Here is a 23,659-nt window from a genome sequence, read left to right as displayed (position 1 = left end):
CCGTGAACAGGAACTCTGCTCCTAAGCCCAAATCCTCAAGAACTGAAAGCAGGCAACAGAGGGTTGACCCCACGGCTCACAGCAGTGCTATTCACGATAACCAGGGTGGAAACGAGCAAGGAGACAACAAAATGCGGTACACGCACGCAATGGAATATTACCCAGCCACACAAAGGAATGAATGTGTGTGCAACACAGACAGGCCCTGAGAACACACACCTAAAGGAATACAGCGACATAAAAGGACAGATGCTCCACGTGAGGGACCCACCACAGGGAAATCCACAGACACAGGAAGCAGACTGCCGGGGAGACGGGGAAGGGAGAACCACTGTTCTCTAATTACAGAGCCCACGGGGGGAATAAAATACACATCTCTGGGTGTGCATAATGGTGACGGTTACACAATATGTGAATTTAATGCCAATGAACTGAACACTTAAGAATGGTTAAAAGAATGATACTCTGCTATATACCTTTTACCACAACAAAGAGAAAACCAACTTTCCTGTGAACTTCCTGCTAAATGATTCTGCTCTGCTCACGCCCCAAAGCCCCAGCATTAGAAACATAACACTGGGTGACTAATATTCAGCACCCTAATAAATGTGCTCTGAAGAGCTAGAAGAGTGGAGCTAGAGGGCTCCAAACATAATGCAATGGCGAGGAGATGCAAAAGGGAATTATCGTGACTAGATTGACTTACAGTATTCAACGTGCCTCAAAATATACACCACGACCACACGTTTTGAGTATTTTTTTTTAAAGATTTATTTATTTATTTGAAAGTAAGAGTCACACAGAGAGAGAAGGAGAGGCAGAGAGAGAGAGAGATCTTCCATCCGCTGGTTCACTCCCCAGATGGCCGCATCAGCCGGAGCTGCACCGATCTGAAGCCAAGAGCCAGGAGCTTCTTCCAGTCTCCCACATGGGTGCAGGGCCCCAAGGACTTGGGCCACCTTCCACTGCTTTCCCAGGCCATAGCAGAGAGCTGGATTGGGAGTGAAGCAGCCGGGACTCAAACCAACACCCATATGGGATGCCAGCACTGCAGGCGGCCACTTTACCTGCTAGAGCACAGTGCTGGCCGCTAACCACATGTTAATAAAAAAACCATATGGGGTGGGTGTCTGACACAGTGGGTAGGACACCTCTTGGGATATCTGCATCTCCTATCACAGGGGCTCCGCGTCCTGTTCCAGCTTGCCACTAATGCAGAGCCTGGGAAGCAGCAGGCCCACGTAACCCACAAGGGAGGCCCAGACGGAATTCCAAGCTCCTGGGTGTTGTGGGTTTTTGGGAAGTAAACCAGCAGATGAAAGACCTCTTTCTGTCTGCTTCTCAAAGAAATAAAATCAAACAAAAAACCCTTCTAAAAAACTTTTAAAATGCATAGAACTCTTGTAGAATATTGAATATAGCATGCATATGTGTGGGCTGAGAGAGAGAAACATTAAGCTCCATGTAACAAGCATCAAGATTAAAGCGATGTGCCGTGGACTAGCAACCCAAGTGCAGCTTTTGTTTCCGTCAGAACATTTCTTCCAAAGCAAACACCACCATTCTGTAACAAAAATAATTCATTCTCTCTGTAGGATATCTTAGGATCTCCAGCAATAAATCCAACACTTAGAAAATATCCTCAAGCTTAAAAACTAAGAAGCGCACAACTGATCAGGGCTGAGAGGAACAGGGGCTTCCGAGACTGCTGCTTCAGGCCGCTCCTCCAGGCTCCTTCCCGGAGTAACAAACCGAGTTTCCACTCCACAGCGTACTTGCTCCCCCGTCAAATAGCTCAGAACGCCAAAGTCAGCTACTTTGGCTTTTCCTTTTTGGATTAAAAATAATGACAGTCACAGTGTTTCTGGTTTTCTTCCTCTTACCCATGCACACAGACAATGGAACTCCTGTAGCCTCATCTTCTCTTCTGCTCACTTGGCTTTTTGCCATTCCAGCAGCTTTCTTGTATCCTTTTTTGGCCTGATCCACCAGAAGCTGAAATTCATTGTGATGTTTCTTACCTGAAATTCAAAAGGCCTTCTCAGTAGAGCCAGGACGAGGACACTTACAGCGGTGAAGCAGGCAGAGGGGTGCGCAAGCCTGCACAGGTGCCTCAGCCTTAGCCACACGTGCCTCGGGTACACAGGAACACGGGCGGGGTGGGGAGGGGCTGGGGGTCACGGCAGTTCTGGGGAGCTCTCTCCCTTCCCCCGATACAAACACAGAGACGTGATACTCTAGGTTTCCTTGCAAACCCCACGCTCTAGGGGAGCTCTGCATAGAGCACGGAGCTGCTTTCCCAAACACACAGACGCTGCCACTCTAATGTGCAAGGTGCAAGGGCACTAAGACAGAGAGTAGCACAGTAAGTGAACGTTGACGCAGAGCCTCGGGAAGGTGGGGTTCTAACAGGGGTACCCCAGGTGCCCACTCCAGTCCTCCTGCACTCCATGTTTCTTGCCGGTTTCCCACAGAACACCCTTGGCTCTCTACAGCCCTCCCTCAGCCCCAGGACTTTCACTCCTTCACCATCTCTGAACATGTCATCAACACTGACCTCAAGGTGGCCTTCAGTTTTGCGACACTACTTAAGAGTATCCATACCCATTAATCAAGAAGACCCAGCCACTGTGTGACTGTGTACTTCAGGAAATGTATCTGTGATTCTGCACCATGGTTCAAAAAGTTTTTTCTTTTTTTTTTAAGATTTATTTATTTGAAAGGCAGAGTTACAGAGAGGCAGAGGCAGAGAGAAGTCTTCCATCCACGGTTTGCTCCCCAGATGGCCACAACGGCCAGAGCTGAGCCAATCCAAACCGGGAGCCAGGAGCTCCCTCTGGGTCTCCCACACAGATGCAGGGGCCCAAGGAACTGGGCCAACTTCTACTGCTTTCCCAGGCCATTAGCAGAGAGCTGGCTAGGAAGTGGAACAGCCAGGACTGCACCCGTATGGGATGCCAGCACCGTAGGCAATGGCTTTACCCACCATGCCACAGTGCCGGCCCCTCAATCAGTTTCTCCATGCTCAGGCCATAGTTCAAAGTAGTATCACAAATCCTGTAAACATTTTTTATAAAGAATCATATGGAAACGGCTTTTAAAAAGCTTGAGAATTTTTCTTTCAATAATCAATGCTCTTTTTTTATTTTTTATTTATTTATTTTTTTGACAGGCAGAGTGGACAGTGAGAGAGAGAGACAGAGAGAAAGGTCTTCCTTTGCCGTTGGTTCACCCTCCAATGGCCGCCGCAGCTGGCACGCTGTGGCCGGCGCACCGCGCTGATCCGATGGCAGGAGCCAGGTGCTTCTCCTGGTCTCCCATGGGGTGCAGGGCCCAAGCACTTGGGCCATCCTCCACTGCACTCCCTGGCCACAGCAGAGAGCTGGCCTGGAAGAGGGGCAACCGGGACAGAATCCGGCGCCCTGACCGGGACTAGAACCTGGTGTGCCGGTGCCGCAAGGCAGAGGATTAGCCTAGTGAGCTGCAGCGCCGGCCATCAATGATCTTTTTATCAGTTGATTTCTTCCATTTTCCTTGTAGTGTGATACTAAGGTATAAGGACTACACTGGATGTAGAGAGAAATCTGCGATGCCTCTGAGCCAAGGCACAGCTCTGTCGAGGTGTGGATAACAAAATGACCGGAACAGAACAGCTTGGAGGTTCCAAACAGACGGACATGGTAACACCCGAGGGACGGAGATGGTGACTCCTCTCTACATCATACATGGGTACACATTAACCGACTGCACCCCTTAAACAAGTACAATTCTAAGTCAATTAAAAAAAAAAAACAGTTGTAGATAACTGATAGCAATGAAAAATAATTGTCTCTATAAGGATACTTACAAAAATTCACAGAAAACGAGGGGAAAAAAAGTTTGTTTTTATGCAAAAAAAAAAAAAACCTAAAATTGATGCATTCGTGGGGACTCTAAAACGTTCATGGAAAATTGCATATTATGGAAAAACTACACATGGATTTCAGAAAGATTTTGCAGCAAAATACACTCATCTTTTAAGTTCACCTTCCCATGGATCCCATGGGTTCCGTCGAGGTGCCCTCGTAGACGGGGGAGTCTGTGGGGTGGAGCTCCGACTCCCCCCACTCCCCCCAATGGCAGGAAGCCAGCTCTGTCTCCATGTGCACACTCGGGTCAACACTGCTGATCTGTAACTGTGGCCATTCTCAAGTCTTTAGTTCTCCTTTGAACTATCAGACTGATCTTACCAGTTCCCTCCCTAAAAATGGGTTTTTCAAAGTCTTTAATAAAAACACATGCTGGTTTTCTAGCCCTATGACTGTAATGATTCTGTTTTTGAAAATGATTCATTGTGGAAGCAAGCACTAAATCACGCAGCCCCACACAGAGAGAGAAACCAGCTTCCTATTTAGGGACAGGCACCGGCACCCCACAGACGGGGAGGCTGCTCGTGCGCTCGCTGGTCATGCACACTGCCAAGGAACAAATGGGCTGCAAGGTGGCTGGTAAACTTTCAGTACAAGACTAGCTGAAGATTCAGTTAGAGAAACAGAAGCGGGTCCTAAGTGCTATGGGACAACGCAGCTCTGCAGAGCCAGGCGAGATGAGTCTAGAACACGAGCCAGCTGGCCTGTCCCAGCGCTGCGTGACTGTGCATTTGAGGACAACTTCCTGTACTTCCTCCATCCCTGGGACCAGGGGCTCCCACCGCCACCATCACTGGGTGATTTCCGTCAGGCAAGGGAAACACAGCACTATGGGATCTACGTAGCTCAGACCACGTCTAAGGCGTCCTCCCAGCAAGGCCTCAGGAAATACCTGCTGGCCTGTGGACTTACGACGAGGGAATAAACCTGCGGAAGTCATCACACTAACAGCTAAGGAGGCTTAATAACTTTATTTTCTGAAGCAACAAAACCCCAGATTTGAGAGGGATTTTCCTTTCCTGTTTCAGTCTAATGATCCCACAGCCAGCCTGGAAACCAAGAGTACATGGCTGTCCCTGCTCTGGCTCTGACCCAAGAAGTCCAATGATGCTGCGCAGAAGATGAAGGATGCCCACAGAGTCCACTAACGAAATCGTTCCCACTTCCCCACGCACCCCGTCTCAGGGGGTCTGCCGTCCCCACACACCCCGTCTCAGGGGGTCTGCCGTCCCCACACACCCCGTCTCAGGGGGTCTGCCGTCCCCACACACCCCGTTTCAGGAGGTCTGCCATCTGGCAGGGAGCACCCTCGCATGGAAAAGCTCGGGCCTGCAGGTTCTATGTCCTGAGTTCACCTCCTGTGAGAGTGGCCCTGCCAGCTGCAGGCTGAGCCAGCTGACGACCAACTCCATAGTCAACCAACTCTCATATTCTTCAAGATTCTTAGCTCCTGAGTCCTGCCACCCTTTCTGCCGAAGCTCAAATAAAACCCTTCCTAGTGCCAAGCCCTTCGCTCCCTGGTCACTTTCACCACTCTTCTCTGAACCAGCACTTAATAGTGTCTCTGAGGCTCTCTGACCCAGCAATGCACAAGACCAAAACCAACGTCTCCCAAGAGGGAGACAAAGTCATACCACCCATCCGTGTGGTGCCTGCTGAATCTCAAGCGAGCATTCAACACACTACTGCTCAACTTCCCGCAGTTCCCTCGAGTCCGCTTTCCTATTCCCTCAAGTGGCTACGTCACCTGTCCTCCTCCATCACACCTTGCCTGTGCACACATGACCTGTCTTCCTTGTCACCACCATGAAACCACCACCCTTGTTGTAATTAAAGGTCGGCCCCTTTCTTACAATCTTTTTTCTTTTTTAAAGATTTATTTATGTATTCAAAAGTCAGAGTTACACAGAGAGAGGAGAGGCAGAGAGAGAGAGAGAGAAAGAGAGAGAGAGAGAGAGAGAGAGAGAGAGAGAGAGAGAGAGGTCTTCCATCCGATGCAATCCGCAATGGCCGGAGCTGCACCGATCTGAAGACAGGAACCAGGAGCTTCCTCCGGGTCTCCCACACAGGTGCAGACTAAGTCCCAAAGACTTAGGCCATCTTCTACTGCTTTCCCAGCCATGGCAGAGAGCTGGATCAGAAGTGGGGCAGCCGAGTCTCGAACCGGCAATCATATGGGATGCCGGAGCTTCAGGCCAGGGCATTAACCTGCTGCGCCACAGTGTTGGCCCCTACTTAAGCTCTTAACTTCCATCGTGAAGGCCTCTAAATGTAGACTGTGCTTCTGAAATCCAGAGTGTGGAGTGTGAAAACAAGTTAGTAGCCGCAGACCAGACCTTTGTTCTTAGTGAAATGATAAAGAGTAGCACAGTGGCCGGCATTCCATATAGTGGCCAGTCCACTTCCAATCCAGTTTCTTGTTAATGTGCCTGGGAAAGCAGAGAATGGCCCAGATCCTTGGGCCCCTGTACCTACATGACAGACCCAGAAGAAGCTCCTGGCTCCTGGCTTTGATCTGGCCCAGCCCTGACCATTGAGGCCATCTGGGGAATAAACCAGTGGATAGAAAATCTCTCTCTGTCTCTGTCTCTGTCTCTCCCTCTCTCTCTGTAACTCTGCTTTTCAAATAAACAAAATAAATCCTTAAAAAGTATCAAAAAAAGAATAGCACAGCAAGTACCAGAGTGCATTAAAGATGCAAAAGGTAAATGTCGTTTTGAGAAATTTGGCTTCAGTAATCTTTGTGTACGTAATTAGTGGTGATGTAACTTGTACTTCTCAGTATACGTCAAAAGCTCTGAAAGCCATTGAACTAAGTATCTCCCAATTCAAAAAATTGGGAAAAAAATCTTCCCTCAATGCAACACTCAATGAACAACTGTCTATCTTAACTATTCTCACCTCTCATTTGGTGCCAATGAACTCCAACTGCTTCTGATGCCACCCCACTGATGAAGCCAAGGTTTGTGGCCTTTGAATTGTGAAAGCTTTTATTTAATAAATATAAATTTCATAGTAGAATTTTAGGATTATAGAGGTTCTTCTCCCCATAACCACCCTCCCACCCACAAACCATCCCATTTCCTACTCCCTCGCCCATCCCATTCTTCCTTAAGATTCACTACTAATTATCTTTATACACAGAAGATCAACTCTATACTAAGTAAAGATTTCAACAGTTTGCATCCACAGAGACACACCAAGTGTAAAGTACTGTTTGAAATCTAGTTTTACTGTTAATTCACATAGTACAAGACATTAAGGACAGAGGTCCTATGTGGGAAGCAAGTGCACAGTGACTCCTGTTGTTGATTTAACAACTGACACTCTTATTTATGATGTCAGTGATCACCTGAGGCTCTTGTCATGAGCTGTTAAGGCTATGGAAGCCTCTTGAGTCCACAAACTCCAACCTTATTTAGACAAGGCCATAATCAAAGTGGAAGTTCTCTCCTCCCTTCAGAGAAAGGTACCTCCTTCTTTGATGACCCCTTCTTTCCACTGGGATCTCACTCACAGAGATCTTTCATGTAGGTCATTTTTGCCACAGTATCTTGTCTTTCCATGCCTGAAAAATGCTCTCATGGGCTTTTTAGTCAGATCTGAATGCCTTAAGGGCTGATTCTGAGGCCAGAGTGCTGTTTAGGGCACCTGCTATTCTATGAGTCTGCTGTGTATCCTGCGTCCTGTGTTGGATCGTTCTCTCCTTTTCAATTCTAATTTAATTAAACTTATTTGATTAAATTCTAATTTAATTCTAAGCAGACACTTAGTCTTATTTATGTGATCCCTTTGATGTTTAATCCTTCTTTATGATCAGTTATGAACTTAAATTGATCACTTTAACTAGTAAGATGGCATTGGTACCTGTCAATCTAATGGGATTTGGAGTCCCATGGCAAGTTTTTAGCTTTACCCTTAGGGGTAAGTCTGAGGGAGCGTGCTGAACTATACATCTCCTCCCTCTCTTATTTTCACTCTTATTTTTAACAGGAGTAAATTTTCAGTTGGATTTAAATACCTAAGAATAATTCCGTGTTAATTAAAGAGTTCAACCAGCGGTATTAAATAGAAAAAGAAAATACTGAAAAAGAATAAAATAGTAAGTTGTTCCTCAACAGTCAGGACAAGGGCTGATCAAGTCATTGCTTCTCATAGTGTCAGTTTCACTTCTACAGGTTTCCTTCTAGGTACTCAGTTAGTTGACACAGATCAGGGAGAACATATGATATTTGTCACTTTGGGAATGGCTTATTTCACTCAGCATGATGTTTTCCAGATTCCTCCATTTTGACAACCTATTCTCAATCAATGGAAAACACTCCGTATTTTCTCAATAAATATGATGATAGTTCTATATTTGTATGAGGTTAGCTTAATCAAATTAGGAAAATTCTAGTATACATATAGTTTGTACAGGTGTTCAACTTGTCCAATGCTAACTCTCTACTCAGAAGACCATAATCTGGTCCCTAAACTGATGCAGGAACTATCCTTACGCTGCACTGTATTTTGTCCTGGAGCACACCAAGTTTGCTGGAATCTACTAAATCATGTCAAAAATTGCTGAGACAGATTATCAAGACAAAGATAAGACAAGCCAAAAGCTGGAAGAAAATATCAAAAGTCATAGCTGATTTAGAAAAGATTATTATGCAAGGTATACAAAAAAATTTTAAACTCAGCAATATGAAAATGCTTTAAAAGTGAGCAAAAGAACTAGACACCTCATCAAAGACGATACAGAGATGACAAGTATATACAAGGCCTCTCAGCATTATGTCAGTAGGGAACTGAAGCTACAGCAGTGAGATACTAGTGCACACCTACAAGGTGTGCAAGAAATGCTTACAAACCATGCACACAAGTGGTCTTCAGAAAGTTCATGAAAAGAATGCATGGTATGAAAAAGCAGGCCTGGATCTCAGAATCATTTGCAGAAAGACAGACTTGTATTTTAGCGCCCTTTCCCTGGACTTACTGAAGCGCCGTGTGTGAGAACGGTGAGGATTCCAGCAGCGATAGCTCCAAACGCTGAGGATGGGAGCAGCAGGAAGTCTTGCCTGCTGCGGCCAGGAGTGCAAAATGGTGCAGCCACTTTGGAAGACAGCTTAGCAGTGCCTCACAAAAACTAAGTACACTGCTTTTTTAAAAAAGATTTATTTCTTTACTTGAAAGTCAGAGCTACACACAGAGAGAGAAGGAGCGGCAGAGAGAGGGGCCGTCCACCTGCTGGTCCCCTCCCAGTTGGCCGCCACGGCCGCGGATGCTCACAGATGACAGCACAGGGACTGCCCAGGTGCAGAAGACTGAGAGCGGCCCAGCTGCCCATGTGCAGACAAGGAGAGCACAGGAACCCTGTACTTTGCACTCAATTTTGCTGTGAAGCTAAAACTGCCCTAAAAATTAAATACATAAAGTCTACTGCATTTTTTAAAAAACTACAGAAGATTAGACAGAGCATCCTTTAGTCTGAGCAGAGGTCAGCAAATAATCCATGGAACAAATCCAACCCATGACCTATTCACATGGTTTTTCCACTTAGAATGGCTTTGGCATTTAAAAATTATTGCTAAAACAAATTAGCAGACAAGATGTGGCCGACAGCCGGCGTGGCCTGCAAACCTGACTCGTGCATCACCAAAGGCGAGTTAGCCCTGCTGTTCAGGCAGTGCCCTTCTGAGGACGCGGCCCAAGGCCCCACGTGTGCATTATCAGAGCTGCCCACTCCGGCTGGGGCAATTCAAGCCATGCCTTGCGCTGTGCACACTCCAGACACCGTCCTGCCCGACCCTGCCCCTCATCCCACCCTTCCCTGCCCTCACGTGCAGACTGCAAGGCAGGCAAAGGCTCGCCTGGGCTCCAGGAAGAGGCCTCCTCTCCCTGCGGTCTCCCTGTCCTGCAGCTCCAGCATACCCTGGCCTCCAAAACACTGTGATTTCTGACTCTCAGCTCAGGGGTCCCACCAGGTTGTTCTGGAGCGCTCCACCACACACCTGAACACTACGGCTGGAGCAGCCCGGCTCACTCCTTGTGCCACCTCGAGCATCACCAAGCTCCAGCCAAGAGGAAGTGTTCCAAAGAGACTTAGGGGCGGCTGGAGACGGCCATGTGGCACACACTACAAGACTGGGTTCCAGGAGACAAACAGAGCTCTGGTGCTCGCTGCACAGCGAAAATCCAGAAGCCCAGGGAACTTACTAGATGGATCTAAACACTCAATTTTGACTTACATGGTAAGTTCTAGCATGAACTTAGAGGTTACACAGTAACTCTAGTTAAACCCAGCAACCCAGGCCCATAACCCACCGGCTGCACAGTGAAAACCCAGAAGCCCAAGGATGGCAGACACATCTGCCACAACTTCTCTAAGTCAGGTTACGCAGTAAGCACTGGTAAAACACTGGTTAAATCTGAAACCCGGAAGTCAGGCTACGCGACCAGAGAGGCCCGACTCACTGCCTCACTTCTCTTTTCTCTTCCAGAAGGGAAGTTACTACTCTTCCGCAGGACTCTCCACTGTGATGTACGGTTTGATCCCCAGACCTTATAAAAGGGATGACTGACCTTTTTCTGTAATAATGCCTGGCCATAAAACAGAGGACAGAATAGCAAAGCTGAAAAATGAGACATTAAACTTTGGAACAATTTTACAGCTACATTTGTTTTTCTGTGTGCATGGTAAGTGGGCAGAACTCCCCTCTTAAACCAAACTGAGGGGGAGATAGGAAGTTGTACTGATGACCTCAAAATATATATTGACAGGTCACCACATTTGATCATACCTGAAAAGTCACAGTTTTCATGGGCACTGTCTTAACTCACAGGAAAAAACTAAGTGTCAGAATCTGCCCATGACCATAGCTTTCTAGGACGTTTCTATGACTGATGACATTAAAAAGAATCTCCAAAAATTAGGGACGGGACTGAGCACCCGCTGACTACATGACAGAGGCTGCCTCCGTGGTCTGCGTTAGCAGAGACCAGGGGAGAGGAGAGAGCTGAGGAGAGGGAGCAGTGTAAGGACAGGTGGAAGCCAATCAAGAGCTGCTTTACATGAAGATCTGCCATCAAGAGACCCAACAAGGCCGTGCAACCCAAATGGCACCTGTTTTCGATATGAGGAGCCAGGGCTTTGGGCAAGCAGCTGTCGTGACAGAAGCCAGCTTCTATCACCTCCGCCAAGAGCAAGGCCACTGGAAACAGAACTGCCCTGGGGCCAGGACTTCTAGTTCAGAACCACAGACCCTGCTGGCCTCAAGCTAAAAGCCCCTAGCTCTGCCCAGCTTCCAGCTCTAACCACTGCTACTGAGGAGATGGCCTAGGGTCGGTGAAAACGTAAATTGCCACTTAGAGACACTGCCTGTTCTGTTCAGACCAGCTCTCCTCCCAGTCCAGCCACATCATGGGAGTCAACAGGGTGCCTTCCTTAAGGAAGTGCACACCTCCCTGGTCTGGGCCTCACACATACCTGGCCAGGCCTTAAAGCTTATCCTGATATTATTAAGCCTAAAAAGCCCCTCCTGTCAGTTCCTATTTGCCACTAAATGGGTTAAAGAACAGGACTTAGAGCAACAGCTAACTTAGATAGTCCTGCACCTATCTGGACCCTCACAGAGGACTTAAAGGACCTATCTTGAGGGGCACGTGAAATAATCTGGAGTGTAGATGGTGGGTTAGTCTGTTTCCCTCCCCAACCTGAGACTCTGGTCTGTGCACTAACACCCTTAACTTCCTCGCAGAATGCAGCTACCAGGCACCCAGGAGAAAGCGCAGCTCGCCCTCCAGAAAGTTAATGATTCCACCCTCTCCTAACCCTTGTGGAGGGAGGAGCAGCCCCAGAGAAGACACAGACCGTGCAGCAAGTTCCTGCCTCTGCAACCTTAGGCAGTCCCTGCGTTTCCCTCATAGATCACGAACTCCTAGACACAGGGACAGGGTCAAGTTCCCCTCCTCCCGGGGAAAACCAAACAAGCGAACAATGAACAGCCTCTGTCCACTGAAAGGCTGCCCCGACTAGGGCTCTCACAACAGGACTGCTACACCCAGTCCTCCAACACAGGCAGGCTCTGGACCTGATAACTGCTGCCCACGAAAGTGTCTGCTCCAAAAATGTGTTGACATTTTTAATGTCTTAAACAAGGCCAGACAACTCAGGACCAGGTGAGGCAAGGCTGAACTATCTGGCCTAGCATCTGCTCGTGAGAATGCTGGTCACCGCCTCTCCTTGGCACACGGCATCCACAGCCTTTCTGCCCTCTGCAGACTCCTGCCTCTGAAAGACAAGCCGTCCGGCTCCGGGTGCTTCTGAGACAGGGCTTGCAGCCCACCCATCAGACAGCACGACAGTCCTCGCGACCAAGCAGCACAGTAGTTCCCAAGGCACCCTCCAACACCAGGGGACAGACACCAAGAGAAGAACACCCCATCCAGCTCTCTGCCCATGGCAGCTCTGAAGAAACTACAGAAGCTGGGTGGCCATGCATTTTACCCCAGGGATTATGGGTGTTCTCTCCACGGGGTAACGCTAGGTAGGAAGCTAGAGATGGGCCCATGTGGTGTGAGAGGGCTGAGAGGAACGCCCCTGCGGATGCTCACTGGACGCAGCCCAGCGTCTACACTGCCAAGTCCTGCCCAGACCCTGACAACTCCCCAGGTGCTCTCAGCCCCTCCCCAAGGGAAGCTCCCCAGGAGATCCTGTGACCTCAGCACCAAATGGGATACCATGGAGCCGTAAAACCTTCACAGCCTTCCTCCAAGGCGGGTACCCTAGGGGAAGCACTTCTGCCCCAGCACCAGGTGGGCCTCCCGGCCTGACAGCACTGAGTATAAACCCTGGGGAGGAATTTTTCCTAATTTACACTCAGCAAAGCCTCTATCCTGGAGGAGGAGGAAGAGGAGGAGAAGGAGAAACCTGGACCCCCTTTCCCTTAAAAATCCCAGTCTGGACAAAGACCCTGCGCTCAGCACTCAGCTCTCTGCTGAGTGTCCAGCCTGGCCTGCCACGTGCATCTCTCCATTTAACCATGTAACCTTGTTTTCCCCATTTGAAGCAACTGAGCACTCTCTCTATCCCTTCCATTCGACAGATGCCCTATCCCCAAAAACCCGGCTACTTTGCTCTCTGTCTCACACCTGAATTCTTTCTTGAGTGAAGACAAGAAGCCCACACTAACAAACCACTTACTGGAACGCACGCATCCGTATGAGAGTGTCTGGGACCTAGTCCCACCTCCCCTAGGAACGAGCTTCCTGCTAATGCGCATCCTGGTTCGTCCTGGGGTTCCTGGATCCCGGCTTTGGCTCAGCAGGACCCAGCCCTGGCTGTTGCGGGCATCTGGGAGAGTGAATCAGCAGATGGAGGCAATCCTTCTCTCTGTCTCTCATTCTCTCTCCCTCCCCTCTCCCCTTCTTCTCTCATTCTAATTAATTAATTAAAAAGTAACATGTGCAAATCCTGCCCAAATACATATATGCAATAGACAAGAGTGATTTTTCTGCCTTCCTGTTATCCTATCACCTTATTTTAGAAAATGACAGAGTAGAAATGAGTAGAAGAAAACTCTGCAAGCCGGCAGACAAGGCAGCTGCCGTCTCAGCTACTACATTTCTTCCTGAAAGAGAAGTGAGATGCAGGAGCTTGTTTGAGCTCTACTGCTTCCAGGCCTGACAGACTCTAACACAAACCTCAGTGACTCTCCAGCCTCATCTGCTCACTCACTGGCTCCAACACACTCTGAGGGGCAGCCACTGTGGCAGTGGGCTAAACCTCCAGGGGGCGCGGCTGCATCCCATACCAGAGTGCTGGTCTGAGTCCTAGCTGCTCTGCTCACAATCAATGTTCCCACTAATGCACCCTGGAAGATAGCAGATGATGGCTCAAGTGCTTGGGCCTCTGTCACCCACATGTGAGAGCGAGATGGACTTCCAGGCTCCTAGCGTCAGCTTGGACCACACCTGGCTACTGTAGACATCTGCAGAGTGAACCCATGGGTGGAAGACTCCTTTCCTTTCTCTCTCTCTCTCTCTCTCTCTCTCCCTCCCTTCCTCCCTCCCTCCCTCTGTCTGTCTCTGTGCCAAGCAGATACATGAAAATAAACACTTTTTTTTTTGACAGGCAGAGTCAGCCACCACTAGCCTTCGTAGGACCAGGTTTTGCTGTTGCTTAAACTGACTTATATGGGCCTAGATAGCAGGAGAGGAGTTTAGGAAAGATCCTGGGTGAGCCGGCCGTGGTGGCCATGTAGGGTGTGAACCAACGGAAGGAGGACCTTTTTCTATGTCTCCCTCTTGCACTGTCTAACTGCCTGTCAAAAAAAAAAAAAAAAAAAAAAAGAATGTTTATTTCCATGTATCTGCTTGGCACAGAGAGAGAGGGAGGGAGGGAGGGAGGGAGGGAGGGAGAAAGGAAAGGAGTCTTCCACCCATGGGTTCACTCTCCACTGTCTCCTCTACGGAAATTTCGGTTTCACAAGGGAAGAGGATTCTGCTAAACACTCAGAGGGGATGACTTTGGTGTCCCCGAATGTGCAAGGTGCTGTCTTGGGCCCCAGCACCTCGGGCCTCTACGGCGGCCTCCAGGTGAAACGCTGTCATTAGCGAGCTCTCATGCAATGCGACTGATGGTTCCCATCAGGGAAGCGGGGACACAGAGACGCGGAAGACGTCACCTGCAAGCCAGAGAGAGGCTGGGCTGATCCTCGGAAGGAAGCAACCTGCCGACGCCGGGGGCGAAGCCTCCGGGCTCAGGTGTGAGAGAGCAGCCTGCAGTGCTGTCAGCGGCTGGTCCCAGCACACGGGCAGCAGCTGACGTATAACTAGAAACAAGAGCCCAGCTGCACACATGACCACCAGCAGTGCCACGTTATCAAAAGCGCCAGCTGGCTTTACTCTCCCTTGCCTTCTCACCTACCGCTTTCTGATCACCAGGGGTACTTGGGGAGAGTGGGCTTTGTGTGTGTCCTGTCTATCCTGCGTCCCCAGCACCTACCACGGTGTCTGGCCCTTACCTAAGCACTCAAAACCCTTGCTCTGAGGGACCAAACGCAACAGTGCGCCGAGAAGTACAAGACGGTGACCCGGCCGCCCCCGCGGCTGCTCGTTCCACATCTGTGGATTCAGCCCGACCACAGAGGGACGCGCAGGGGAACGCTGCACCTGCACTGCCAGGTGACAGGGTGAGCCGCTCCCATCAGTGCCCCACGACAGGTGCCGAGCCAGGGGCAGCACTCCCATCAGACCTCGTGCTGCAGGGACCTAGACGACGCACGGCTACAGGAGAGCGTGCGCAGGTCCTGTGCATGCACCACACACTGCATCCCACGGATTCGGGTGTCTACAGAGGCCCTGGACGCTGGCAACCCCTGGACGCCCTGGGGAGGGAAACGCGGCCTCCCCGGGAGCTCACAGGGGAGCCCCAGTGAAGCTGATGAAGAGCTGGCAGCCGGTGGGGCCCGGAGGCGGGGCTCTTCAAAGGACAGGGCGGGAGGGAGCAGCTGCCACGCAGGGAGGAGGAGGAAGAGAAGAAGGCCAGCCGGAGAGCCCGAGCCCGGAGGGGACTGAGAGGCTCTGATAGGCAGGAAGGCCGAGAGGCCTGGGGGCACGTGAGCCTGTGCACTGAGGGTGAGAGGCGAGCGTGACTGGTCAGACACGGAGAAGCAGCAGTGCCTGGCATCAGGAGCTGCTAAGAAGGCAGAGATCCACAGAAACTAACGGGGAACTGAACGCGGGGCGCGGGAAAGCAGGAAGTCCAGCACACGAACGGCGGCCACTCAGCACCAACAGTGCGGGAAGGCTCAGTCCACAGCCCCGGAGCACACCTGGCTCGTGTCCCTGCCCAGCAAGGCACAGGCCATCTGCAGCTACTGCACGTGCACTTCACTCCCTCCCCAAAACACACCACCACCGAGCCCACCCTTCAAATATAAACACGGGAAAAAGAAGGCATTCTCTTAGCACAATAAAAACATATCATGAGCGTGAACAGTCATTCAACAAACAGTCTGTCAGGCACTTAAATTTAAATTTAAACTAAAACCAACCAACCAACCAGGCAAACAAAAAAGGAACAGCTACCTAAGTGACAAAACAGCCCTAAGTTAGCCCTGTGGAAGATGTAGACACAGGCTATTTAAGGAAAAAGAAACAATCAAGTTGGGAGGTTGGTAACAAAAATGGTGGGAACCATTTTTGGCAGAAATTTGCAAGCTCTAGAGGTGCTCAAAGCCCGTGCAGAAGTCCTGTTACTGAGCGGCCTGAGGACAGGGCAGAATCAGAATGTTTCCATTTTTACCTTCTCCGCACAGAGAGACGTTAAGAGCAACTAATTAATATTTGCAAAGTGCTCAGGGATAAGCTCAAAGCAGAGTGTCGGTCATAAATCAAAAGCAGACACATAAAGCAGAAAAAAGTCACCGAGTAAACACTCAACTAAAAGTCTACTGATAATATTAAAAATTTCAGTATCAAATGTTAATATAAAATATTATTTTTTTAAAAATCACTTAAAAATAGCAACTCAAGTTCTTTGCAAAAAAGAAAATATTATATAACTTACGATATTTACTGTGAATTTCATCTATTTCCTCTTCCGTCTGGTCCTTTGTAAAAACCATTACCTAAAGTAATAAAGAAAAATTTTACTAAGAATTTCCCCCAAAATAACCAAAATGGAAATTTACACTACAAGCCTCAAAATCTGAAATGTGGGCATTTGTAACAGAGAAAAAGGATTTCTTCACTGTGTGATACAAAGACCTAAACGGGAACTGCTGCACAATTTCCATGAGTATCATGAACAGCAGGCATTTTACTCAACATTCCTTTTTCAGATTTATTTTATTTATCTGAAAGAGAGTTACAGAGAGAGAGAGAATCTTCCATCCACTAGTTCACTCCTTAATCCGAACAACTGGGGCTGGCCCAGGCTGAAGACAGGAGTGGAACTCGATCCAGGCCTCCCTCCTGGGTGGCAGGGGAACAAGGACTTGGGCCATCTCTCACTGTTTCCCAAGCACAACGCAGGGAGCTGGATCGGAAGTGGAGCAGCAGGACTGTTGGGACCAGTGCTGCAACGCCAGCCCCACTGCTCGCTCATCAGTAGAAAAGGCCAACACTGACTCCGTAACAACAGATGAACCATTAATAAAAGGACCAATTAACTCTCCTCCTCTCAGGACTCAACGGGCACAGTGGATACGAGGGGATGACAACCCCGAGCAGGTCTTCATCACTCAGGCAGGCCCTGCCTGCCTACCCAGACTTCTCCAGATACACCGGAAAGGTCACACACAGAACATACACGGTACGAGACTACTGTACCAAACTAGTCCCACTGCACCTCACACTTCAAAGATCAGAACGAGCACTGGCATTGTGGCACAGAGAGCCAAGCCGCCACTCAGATGCCAGAATCCTGTACTGCTGGGCCAGTTCTGTCCTGGCCCTGGCCCAGCCCCAGCTGTGGCAGCCATTTGGGGAGGGAACCAGTGGATAGAAGATATCTCTGTCTCTGTCTCTCTCTCCATCTGCTTCTTCCTCTCTCTCTGCCACTCGTTCAAAAAAATAAATCTTTTTTTGGTGGGTTTATTTATTTATTTATTTATTTAAAAGTCAGAGTAACAGAGAGGCAGAGGTAGAGAGAGACAGAGAGAGAAAGGTCTTCCATCTGCTGGTTCACTCCCACAATAGCCACAATGGCCAGAGCTGGGCTGATCGGAAACCAGGAGCCAGGAGCTTCTTCTGGGTCTCCCACACAGGTACAGGGGCCCAAGGACTTGGGCCTTCTTCTACTGCTTTCCCAGGCCATCGCAGAGAGCTGGATCGGAAGTAGAGCAGCTGGGACTCAAACCAGTGCCCATATGGGAAGCCAGAACTGCAGGCGGTGGCTTAACTTGGTATGCCACAGTGCCAGCCTCATTATATATATATACTTTTTTTTTTTAGCAAATCTTAAAGAAAAAATATATACTCAAAGGATTCATTACAGTTCCTTTCCAAGGACAATAGTAAAGTCAATGTAAATTTCATTTCTTACTGCTACCTGGTTATAAACTTACTTCCCTAAGATATTGCTTTCCTCACAAACACCAATGGTCTAGGACAAAAGAAGTCTAGTTGGGAGAGTTCCAGACACCTCCCCCAGTGCCGTGGGACACCAGGACGACCCTCGGCTTTGGCATTTTTTCCTCAAGCACTGAGCCATCAAGTTAAAGCAAGCCAACAGTGAAACTGTTTAAGTCTCTGACTCCTTCCAAAGCTCAACGGAATACTCAGTCCTCACAAACTCTTCCAAATATCTCCGTAAATATAGCCATGGAAAAGCAGAATGCCAGGGCTAAAGACAATGTCACAGAGTTCAGTCCCTGAGTCTGACAAACGAATCCTAGGCCACAGAGGTCACTGAGCAGCTTAGCAAACGCACCGCCAGGACCCCTCGCAGAGCCACCTGACACATGGCACAGGCGTCTGCTACAGGCCCCCAGCTCATGAGCAAAGGCCACTGTGGGCTGCATTTTGTGCCAGCACACTGCTAAACACAATCAAATGTTGTGCTAAAGATCAGCTGCAAGCAAATCACAATAAACTAAGTAAAAATGTGTTCCAGTACATCTCCCAGGGATCAGACATAGTAACAGCTGCTTGCTGTAATTTTACTAGGGTATTCAATTTTTTCCCTTTCATTTCTACCCAGATATTGAAAAAACAGCCATCAACATACACTTTCGTTGAGTTTACTAGCTTCAAAACGCATCCTGGTCTTCTCCATATTTTCAAGTTCTTGAACTATTTCTGCAGCTGTTGAAATAAGAACACAAAATCTCTGTTAATCGCATGGTTTTGATCGCTGTACTATAACCATGTAAGTGTTCACATTAGCAGTGTGAGTGAAGTGTGTGAAGATGAGTGGTGGTGTATCTGAACTCCCTGTCCTACTGTTTCAGTTTTTCTGAAAATCTAGTATTATTTAAAAATACAAGATTAAAAAAAAAATAAGAACATGCAGTTACAACACTGAGCTCTCACTCGTACACACAGTTCAAAATACAGTGATGGGCCGGCGCTGTGGCACAGTAGGTTAATCATCTGCCTGTGGCACCTGCATCCCTTACGGGTGTCGGTTCTCATCCTGGCTGCTCCTCTTCTGATCCAGCTCTCTGCTATGGCCTGGGAAAGCAGTGGGAGATGGCCCAAGCGCTTGGGCCCCTGCATCCACGTGGGAGACCCAGAAGAAGCTCCTGGCTCCCGGCTTTGGATCGGCCCAGATTTGATCAATGTAGCTAACTGGAGAGTGAACCAGCGGATGCAAGACCTTTCTCTCTGTCTCTCCCTCTGTCTGTAACTCTACCTCTCAAATAAATAAAAGAAAAAATCTTAAAAAATGCAACCAGAAAAGTCAGATAGTTTTGCCTTCTCCTTTGGAGATCTAGGTATAAACAGCCATCTCAATGGAATGTGAAAACTGATTCGCTCCTTTGAGTTCGGCTCTTTGGGATGTCTGCGCAAACTCCAATAAACTCAGTGCGGGACATCCAGCTGTTCCTCAGGGATGGAGCGAGGACTGCAAACACAGAGGCAACACCTCGCCTTCAGAGCCTCCATCTGCAGGTACAGGAGCCAAGCAACGTCAGGGATTTCTGGAATGTACTGTGTCACGGATTGATTGCCTTCGAATGCAGACACCACAGAAGCAATCCATCAAGCCTACAGTACATATGGTTGGAATATGAATCCATGATCCCTCACACTCATGTGCACATGAGAAGATACTGAGTGTGCAGCGTGCTTCAAAACACTCATGGGAGAAGAGGTCTAAGTGGTCAAACAGCATGAGGATGGTTGGAGAGCCGGCACACGGGAGAAATCAGTAGATACCCTTTTTACTACTTCTATATATGTCTTAAATGATCCCCATTCCTTTAAAATATCCACAGACTTTAAGAATGCAAATGCCTCAATTTCAAGTTGATGTTTTGCAAGCATGGAGAGCTCCTGAATCCTGTAACACTGGGGAGGACAAGGCCGACAGTGTGCTGTGAGCAGGATCGGCCAGCAGCTCCTGGCCCTCCACACTGACTCACCACCCAACAACAGGAAAGGGAGCCTGTGAGAGCCATAACACAAGCATCATCTGAGGCATCAATACCTCTTCTAAGGTGTTAAGAACGACTGGCAAGAGCACTGGATACAATTTAGGAGCTTAAATCTTCTTCAAGGAGACTTTTGATTCTGTTTAGGGCACAGAGAACTGGAAATGGTGTCACCTGGCACTTCACAACAAGAAAAACAAAAGCTGGAGACTCTATAAAAACCACAATTTTTCTTGAATCTCTGAGCTACAAGTGAAAGGGCAACCAACTCGCATGAAGCCCAAGGACAGACAAGTGCCTAAGAGTAGAGCGGGGTCAAGAGCATGGGCAGAGCGAAGACCCCACTAAGCTTCTGATGGACAGGGAAAGGCCAAGAGTGAGCTACCAGGGGTATGACGGGCCTGCAGGCTGACAGGAGGAGCCTCCCACAACTGGCAGGCTGTTCCCTGCAGACGTCAAGGGGTACTCACAAAAGTCCCCCCTCCCTCTGTGTCTCAGGAAATCAGGACCGTATCACAGCCTGGGCAAGAACGGCCCCCACACCACGAGAGACGTAGGCTCAGGCAGTCTCTAGCCCCAGAATCACAGAAGCAAGAGTTCGCTGGGAACTGCCAACAAACTTGTCCCCAGGCACAGGTGAGGTGCACAGGGTGGCCAGCAACCCTGCCGGTGGGGGAGGGTGGGCTCGCCGAGAGCCTCAGCCCTAAGGCCCAGGGTGAGGCTGAGAACTTGGAACGAAACACGGTCCCAACCATAGAGCAAGACGTTCAAGTGACAAGTGACAGCAGGCTACTGCTGGGAAAGAAATGAACCTGACAGACCCTGTCCACACAGCTCACAGAGAAACCTTCAGTTATGAGTGACAGGGTTTCCATTAAAAAAAGAATCTGGTAATTCAGCCACCAACCCAAGCACAGGGGGACGCTCTTGGTAGTGGCAAGGACAGCGACAACACCACACCAGGCCTGGAGCGACCCAACCCAACAAGACCTCACCCGCACACTGCTTAGCTCGGGACCCGGATGCCTGTCTGTGGCTTGAGGCCACGACTTGCACTGAAGGAGCGGGGAGACAACAGCAGGATCACAGAGATCCTGGCGTCAGGACCACGAGGTGTGCAGTTGGAAGGAACTCCCGCAGGATGCTGAGGCGCCTCGTGGGAAAGGAAACGGCTGCGTGGACAGGCATCTCAGCAGGAGAAACTCCTCCAGAAACAATCAAACACGAATGCCAGGTCTTCAAAACCACACTGACACGGAGCAGGGTAGGTGGCCACTTGAGATACTCCCACACTGAGCCGAGCTGGCTCCCTGCCAACGTGTCTGTCAGGCAGCAGTGATGGCCTGGGTCCCTGCCGCCCACGTGAAGACCCAGACTGGGAGAGCTCTGGACTGCAGACCGCAGCCTGGCCTGCCCCGGGACGTCGCTGCACATTCAGGGAATGAATTAGCAGATTCTCCTTCTCTATCACTCTTTCAAATAATAATTTCTTTTTTAAAGCAGTAATAGAGATAACTTGTCTCAGCTACGGAAAGAACTGATGAGCCTGCAACGGGACTGAAACACAGGAGACCAGGGGCAGTAGGGAGAGCCATCTCAGAGCTACGAGACAGAATCAAAAGGTACAACAACAAATGAAGAAATATGCACGTGAAGAAACAGTGGAAGTTAGTGGCCAGAATTTCTCAAATATAATAAGATATCGGGGCCGGTGCTGTGGCTCAGCGGGTTAACGCCCTGGCCTGAAGCGCCGGCATCCCATATGGGCGCTGGTTAAAGTCCCGGCTGCTCCACTTCTGATCCATCTCTCTGCTGTGGCCTGGGAAAGCAGTAGAAGATGGCCCAAGTGCTTAGGCCCCTGCACCCATGTGGGAGACCCGGGAGAAGCTCCTGGCTCCTGGCTCTGGATCGGCACAGCTCCAGCCATTGTGACCATTTGGGGAGTGAACCAGCAGATGTAAGATCTCTCTCTGTGTGTGTGTGTGTGTGTGTGTGTGTGTCTGCCTCTCTCTGTCTATAACTTTACCTGTCAAATAAACAAAACTTTAAAAAACTATAATAAAACTACAATGTAAGAAATTAAAATATAAAAAATAAAAAACCTGCACACAAACAAGACAACATCATCAAGCTAAACAGAGAAAAAAGGTGTATCATGTACAGAAGCATCAAGAACCACATCACACTTCTAGGCAGACACTATTACAGCCAGAAGACAACAGAGTGAATATTAAAGCACTGATTTTTTAAAAAAGATTTATTTATTTGAAAGACAAAGTTACAGAAAGAGGACGAGAGAGAAAGAAAGGTCCTCCATCCACTGATTAACTCCCCAAATGGCCACAATGGCCAGAGCTGAGCCGATGTGAAACCAGGAGACAGGAGCTTCTCCCAGGTCTCCTATGTGGGTACAGGGGCCCAAGCATTTGGACCATCTTCCACTGCTTTCTCAGGCCATGGTACAGAGCTGGATCAGAAGAGGAGCAGGGCCGGTGATGCGGCTCACTCAGCTAATCCTCAGCCTACAGCACCAGCACACTGGGTTCTAGTCCCGGTCGGGGTGCCGGATTCTGTCCCGGTTGCCCCTCTTCCAGGCCAGCTCTCTGCTGTGGCCAGGGAGTGCAGTGGAGGATGGCCCAGGTGCTTGGGCCCTGCACCCCATGGGAGACCAGGAGGAAGCACCTGGCTCCTGGCTTCGGATCAGCGCAGCTCCGGCCGTGGCGGCCATTTGGTGGTGGGGTGAACCAACGGAAGGAAGACCTTTCTCTCTCTCTCTCTCTTACTCTATCTGTCATATGAAAAAAAAATTAGGTATACTCTAGAAACAAAAGAAAACACAGCTGCTCCTATGTGCAGCATATAAATCACAACGGCTGTTCCACTACAAAATCCCTTTTCAGTAGTTCCAGTGTCACAGTGAGTCTAGTCAGTAGTTCCAATGTCACAGTGAGCCCAGTCAGTAGTTCCAATGTCACAGTGAGCCTAGTGATTGTTGATAATTACAGAGTAGAAGTAAACAGAAAGAACAAGAACTGGAAACAAAGTAAAACAAGTAAACCCAACTGTATCAACAAGTAACACAGCCCCCTGCAGACAGACACTCAGAACACAGTGGCAGCCTGCACACTGCAGTCCAGGGCACAGGGAGCGACAGCCAGAGGCTGGGTAGAGAGAAGTGAGACACGTGCCGAATTCCTCAGGTCTGCTGTGCAGTGCGCAGCAGTGTGGATGGAACAATCCTGAAACTTCCCGTCAGGTTACAGGATGGAACCAATCAGTCGGCATGTTGGTCCTGTCCGGAGGCAGGATTCTTACCGTAGGGAAAGGAAATGCACACAGAAGAGATACAGGCCAAGAACCCTGGGCTTGACTGAAAGTAGAGATACTGGCGTGTCCTCACAACCTCTAACCTGCTCAGTGTGCGCAGTCCACATGTGCTCAGAGCATACGTGCAGGCACGCACATGCACACACGTATCTCTGTGCCACGTATGCCCCAAGTTCCACCTGCTGAAGCAGCCCAGACACAAAGACATCCAGTAGCCACGAGCGTGGTTGGAAGCTCTATCCTGGCTTCACCTTCAAAAAGAACCGGAGCTCCTCAGACAAATGGCCGCCTGCCAGGCTGGGACACAGAAGGCCAGGATGAGCCTGCGGTCTTCTG

At 49.2% G+C, this 23,659-nt stretch overlaps 1 protein-coding gene across 15 annotated transcripts in view; it reads right to left on the bottom strand.

Annotated features, from left to right (window-relative positions):
* RAD18 (RAD18 E3 ubiquitin protein ligase) overlaps window positions 1-23,659 on the bottom strand; it is a 102,250-nt gene that overhangs the window by 46,148 nt on the left and 32,443 nt on the right. For 13 of the 15 annotated variants that reach the window (XR_011379675.1, XR_011379674.1, XM_008273586.4 and 10 more), the window contains 3 exons: window positions 18,628-18,704; window positions 16,465-16,525; window positions 1,884-2,021 (listed from right to left, as the gene is read on the bottom strand). Coding sequence is in view for 13 of the 15 variants with exons in the window: in XM_008273586.4 (XP_008271808.2) it covers window positions 1,884-2,021; window positions 16,465-16,525; window positions 18,628-18,704 (276 nt within the window). In the remaining 2 variants the exon portion in view is untranslated. The remainder of the gene's footprint in view (window positions 1-1,883; window positions 2,022-16,464; window positions 16,526-18,627; window positions 18,705-23,659) is intronic. The other 2 variants (XM_008273582.4, XM_017350191.3) reach the window with 1 other exon arrangement.

Source organism: Oryctolagus cuniculus, chromosome 10, assembly GCF_964237555.1.
Source record: "Oryctolagus cuniculus chromosome 10, mOryCun1.1, whole genome shotgun sequence".
In the NCBI taxonomy this organism is placed as follows: Eukaryota; Metazoa; Chordata; class Mammalia; order Lagomorpha; family Leporidae; genus Oryctolagus; species Oryctolagus cuniculus.
The sequence above is the reverse complement of the archived record's forward strand: the minus strand, read 5'-3'. Positions and strand labels throughout refer to the sequence as shown.